The 5,560-nt window shown below is 52.1% G+C and overlaps 1 protein-coding gene across 1 annotated transcript; it reads left to right on the top strand.

Moving 5' to 3' along the window:
- Positions 1-2,193: 2,193 nt before the first annotated feature.
- P884DRAFT_284441 (protease) lies at positions 2,194-4,082 on the top strand. The gene is made up of 5 exons (XM_069443713.1): positions 2,194-2,554; positions 2,621-2,806; positions 2,915-2,970; positions 3,047-3,521; positions 3,745-4,082. The coding sequence occupies exons 1-5, from the start codon at positions 2,300-2,302 to the stop codon at positions 3,934-3,936; spliced, it is 1,164 nt and encodes a 387-aa protein (XP_069298637.1). The 5' UTR covers positions 2,194-2,299; the 3' UTR covers positions 3,937-4,082.
- Positions 4,083-5,560: the final 1,478 nt, after the last annotated feature.

Genomic DNA, 5,560 nt, shown 5'->3' with positions numbered 1-5,560 from the left:
TATGGAACTTTTACTGTTCTTGCCAAGTGAAAGGAAGATGCAAGGTTGTGTAAAAAAGGGTAGGAGGTTTTATGGGAATGTCCCATTTCCTATTTTCAGGAAGGTAGGTGCACAGTTAGGTATTCTTGGTAAGCTCCTTTGAATAATTAGACTTTCCACCAGAGATATCTCATTCCAGACTGGAGAAGATCTGGGGTCGGAGGAACGAAAAAAAAGTGAGGAAAGGAAAGTGACCGAAAAAGTGCAGCGACTAAGTTGCTTGTGAAGAAGTCTGTCGTCTTCAGACATTGCAAAGTCCGATGCTAGCTAAAAACCAAGGACAACGTTACAAGCGGAGTTAGCGGACAAACATCGGACGTCACCTTTTGATTCTTTTTCAAGTGCCGTTTGTTGACAAGTCTCCGGCCGCCTCTTGCTCGAATTTGCCATAGCGCCATCTTATCAACGGATGAGCAATTGTGGCCTCGTATATTCTGGATGTCCCATGATTTTTTTTTTTTTTTTCATTTCCGTGGACAACATAATTATTGGCTAATCTGTTTCGCTAATTAAGTGTCCATGCCCAACGTCAACGTGGGTGACGCTGACTGAATCCTTTGGGGTTTTATCGCCAGACACACTGACGCAGAGGACGAGCGTGTCGAGCTGTTCTGATTCTGACGTTCCATTGCACGGTGCAGGAGACCTCGTCAGGAGCGTGGCAATGCATGTCTGATTCGTAAAGGATATTGGCATACATCCCGCGGGCCCTGATGGTGGTATGCTTCTCGTGAATGCAGGCGTATATTAAACTCGTCGGCATTTTCGGTGGCAGCCGAGAGCTCAAGGCGAGAGCCGGGATCCGGGTAACAACCCCAACTGCGGCGCTGCTCTTCAGGCTGAATGAGAAGCGACCCAGCACCGCGGTCTCTCGTTATAACCATCTGTAGCTTATATTCATGAGGCTACGACCCAAGACCCGGGGGAGACGAAGAGACTTAAATAAACCACACCAACCCTTTTTTTTTTTCTTTAACCAAGGTTTTCGTTCAAGCTAGTTCTTGTATGGGGGGTCAGATACCATCATCCCACTGCCGCCGGATCACGCCAGAGCCATCGGACAAGCTCCCCGCACAGGCTCGTGCGGTATCCCAGCTAGGAAGGTGAGCATGATGACCACCCTGTCAACCAGAGTTCCAGGCTTGGCGCATGTGCGATAGCCCGGTAATGGGCATTCGGCAGTCTGCGGGATGCCCCGTCACACGCCGCCGACAGGTCCAGTCCCCCTTGCTCACGCACCGCGGTTTCCTCCCCACGCACGCCAACTCCTTTCGACTGAGAAACAAAACCATCAAACCACCCCCTCCCCCCATGTCCCCCTACGCTATGCACCTACGGAATACCACTTTCTGTTCCTGTTGGTGTAACGGTGCCAAAAACGTCTTGTGCATGTGTCCCCTAAACCGGATTCTATGACCGCCATAGCGACACCGTAGTGGACGTCACTCACGCAATTAGACCATATACATACACACACACACATACATACATACGCATATACATAGAAGCTGCGGTTCATTCACCGCTTTTTTTTTACGCGCTGACTGACCGGGCCGTTAAGAAAAGGGGGGGTTATCGTCTCCGAACGCCAACAACATGCCAACCAAACCTAGCGAAAGGTCCGAGGACTGTGACGGCTACGACGGCGTCAAAGTTCCATCCTTTCTGGCTTATACGCAGTCAAGCTGGCTTCCACATCATCAATGCCGCCCCCCTGCGCTGAAGCAACCATGCCCATGCATTCATCTCTTGTCGTCCTTGACGGGGTGGCTGGCGCGCGCGGGATGCTGCATTGGACCGCCTGCGGGCTGCATCACGGAATGGTCGAATCAAGCACGCAACATCCAACGGCCCAAACCAAGCCATTCTCGGTAGGTGAGATCCGTCCAAAGCTCCAGTTCTGTTGAGCAAGTGTGTGTGTGTATGTGATATGCGAATGGAGGTCCCGAGGGGCTCTACCGGTCGCGCAGAAACATCACCTTCCCTATCGTATTCGAAATATCGAGGTGATGTAGGGCAGCATGCGCTCTCCAAAGGGGAAGGTAGTGATAAGCATCAAGGTCTCTCTCGAGCCGCTACCTCTTCTCCTCCTAGGGGGTGAGGGATGAATCGAAATAAATAGACGTCTTATCACCCTCAGTCGGGTCGGGCTGCCAGAGGGAATCTCTCACCATCCAGACACTTGAGAATTTTCCATACCAACATCTATTCAACGACATACAAGCAACACATAATAAGACACATACATACAAGCCTCGCCATGCAGCTCCTTAGTCTCGCCGCTCTCCTCCCCCTTGCCCTTGCGGCACCGGTGATCAAGCCTCAGGGGCTCCAGCTGATTCCGGGCGACTACATCGTGAAGCTGAAGGACGGTGCGTCCGAGAGCACCCTCCAGGACACCATCCGGCACCTCCAGGCGGGCAAGGCCAAGCATGTCTACCGCGCACGCCGGTTCAAGGGCTTCGCGGCCAAGCTGAGCCCGCAGGTGGTCGATAACCTGAGCAAGCTGCCCGAGGTTCGTTCGTCGTCTCATGTGTATGTCACGTAAAAGGCTATGTAGGATGCTAATTCAGACCCGCAGGTCGAATACATTGAGCAGGATGCCGTCGTCACCGTCCAGGCGCTGGTCACCCAGGAGAACGTGCCCTGGGGTCTGGCCCGCATCTCGCACCGCGAACTGGGTCCTACGTCGTACGTATACGACGACAGCGCCGGCGAGGGCACCTGCGCCTATGTCATAGACACGGGCATCTACGTGGCCCACTCTGTAAGTCTGGCCGGTCAATTCACCCACTCTCCCGCCGCTACCATCAAATCTCTAGTATCTTGACGACTTTTTTTGCGGGGACAACGACGCTGACTCTTTCGACCCCAGGAGTTCGAAGGCCGCGCGACATGGCTGGCCAACTTTATCGACAGCAGCGATAGCGAGTCAGTAGCATTCCGCACCCCCTGGACAAGTTGTGATTAGCACTTGAATGAGCTGACCTTTAGAATAAATAAACAGCGGCGCGGGCCATGGCACGCACGTGTCGGGCACGATCGGCGGCGTGACGTACGGCGTGGCCAAGAAGACCAAGCTGTTCGCGGTCAAGGTGCTCAACGCGAGCGGGTCGGGGACGGTGTCGTCGGTGCTGGCGGGGCTCGAGTTCGTCACGTCGGACGCGCCGGCGCGCGTCGCCTCGGGCGAGTGCGCCAATGGCGCGGTCGCCAACCTGAGCCTCGGCGGCGGCCGGTCCACCTCCATCAACGCCGGCGCCGCCGCCGCCGTCGACGCGGGCGTCTTCGTCGCCGTCGCGGCCGGCAACAGCAACACCGACGCCCAGTCCACCTCCCCCGCCAGCGAGCCCAGCGTCTGCACCGTCGGCGCCACCGACAGCGGCGACGCCCGCGCCTACTTCTCCAACTACGGCAGCGTCGTCGACGTCTTTGCTCCCGGCGTCGACGTCCTCAGCAGCTGGATCGGCGGTGTCGATGCCACTGTGAGTTTTTTTTTTTTCCTTTTCCCGTTTCTTTTTGCTTCTTGTTTTCTCCCCATTTTGATGTTTTAGATTACCTTTCTTCTTCGTTGCCCGGATTCCTTTTCATCCTGTTTTTCTTTCTTCTGTCAAAAGGCGATAACAGGGGATGATGCGGAAAGAGAGAAGAGGAATAAAAACGGGGAACCAGAACAAGAACATACCAGGCTGACTGGAAAACAAACAGAACACCATCTCGGGCACCTCGATGGCGACCCCGCATATCGCCGGCCTCGGGGCCTATCTCCTCGCTCTGCTGGGCCCCAGGTCGCCCGAGGAACTGTGCGAGTACATCAAGCAGACGGCCACCATCGGCACCATCACCAGCCTCCCCAGCGGCACCATCAATGCCATTGCCTACAACGGTGCTACAGCCTAAATATTCCGTAGTCTGCCGTTTGCCATTCTGTTGGCTCGCGGTAGTGGCCTGGAATTGTTGCGCATTCTTGCCGGGTGGGATTGACGGGGCGGGGAGGAGCGAATGTAATTAGTGATGAGGTGCGAAGGAAGGTGGCAAATGTCGACCTTATTACTTCCGAGTTCGCTCCAGTGTGCTTTCCCTGGACCGTTTCGAAGGCTTACCTGCTTGGCTACCTACCTACCTACCTACCTACCTACCTACCTAGTGTTTAGTTCAGAATCTGGATACTCGTTTACTTGGTGGGCCTTGCCACTCACAAACATCAAAGATTCAAGGGGTAGTCGCCTGAGCATACACCTTTGTAACGTCGTTGTGTTTAAAGCAACAGCATCATATGCCAGAGCTTAATTAATTATTTAACTCCTTGGAAAGCCAAGAAAACTGATAGAAGATGGTTTCCAATTGATAGAAGATGGTGGTTCCAATTGATAGAAAAGTTAGTAAGTTATAAATAGTTTAAAAGAGCGATATCTTCTTCCTACTTTTGCTAGCCCTATAGCTCTAATATAAGTAGAGGATTAGGAACAAAGAACCCTCCATTTGCCAGCCCGTTTACCAGATCTATAGGTCTTATCTTATCTAACCTTATATAATAGACATGTCTATATTATTATTATTATTATTAGTCCTACACCACTATACTAATAAGCATGCCAGAGCCTCTCTAGTTAAATACAAAGGAAACCGTACCTAATAGGCCGGATAAAAACCTCTGTCCCTCCTTTAACGCCTAATCTAGAATACTAATACACTATAAAGAAAAGGAGAAGTAGCTAGAATAGCCCTATAGAGGCCTTGCCTCCCGGTCTAGCCTCCTTACGAGGCGGTATTCCGGAAGCCTCCCTAGGTCTATTAGCTACTATAGAACCCTCCTTACCAAACGATAGTTCCGGGCCCCTATACCCCGTAAAACGAGGTCTAGGTCCCTTTGTGACCGTATTTCCTAGGATTCCTACGTTTAGCTTCTTAGTAGGTTCGGGCACCAGATAACTAGGTGCTCTATAGTCTCCCTCCCTTAGCTATAGGCATAGTAGGGGGTACTAACCCCTGGGACTTGAACCCTAAAAAGGAAGTCACGGAGGCTAATAGCCCCTATATAGGCCTATACTAGTAGGGAGCTCTAGGCCTTCGTTAGGCCTTAGTACCTTTATAGGCCCTCCCCTATAAAAACTAGATATAGGGGGTCCTTGTTAGATATGTGTTATATCCTCCTACCGGCTTAGTCGGCCCTCTAACGGTTGCTCTAGCTAGCTACTACAGCTAGTTCTATAGCCTATAGCCTTCTTTGTAAGGTCTATAGGGGGGGTTAACCCCCTTTATAGCCCTCTTAAACCTATTACCGGACTATTAACCTTGCTACCTCTAGGGCTATAGGCTTTAGCTCCTAGCCTATTACCCTAGCCCTTCTCTTCTAGAACCTCTAGCTAAGCCTATTATAGGCTTATTAGATAAGAGCCCTTGTAGGGACCTAGGAGGCCCCTAGACCTACCCCGGTCTGTAAGAGCGGCCGGTCGAGTTTAGCTTCGAAGTTAGCTAGCCTCTTATTAAGATAGAGGTTAAGGGGTAGTACCTAGGCTTCTGT

This window comes from Thermothelomyces heterothallicus, assembly GCF_042370625.1.
Source record: "Thermothelomyces heterothallicus CBS 202.75 unplaced genomic scaffold P884_scaffold_8, whole genome shotgun sequence".
In the NCBI taxonomy this organism is placed as follows: Eukaryota; Fungi; Ascomycota; class Sordariomycetes; order Sordariales; family Chaetomiaceae; genus Thermothelomyces; species Thermothelomyces heterothallicus.
The sequence above is the reverse complement of the archived record's forward strand: the minus strand, read 5'-3'. Positions and strand labels throughout refer to the sequence as shown.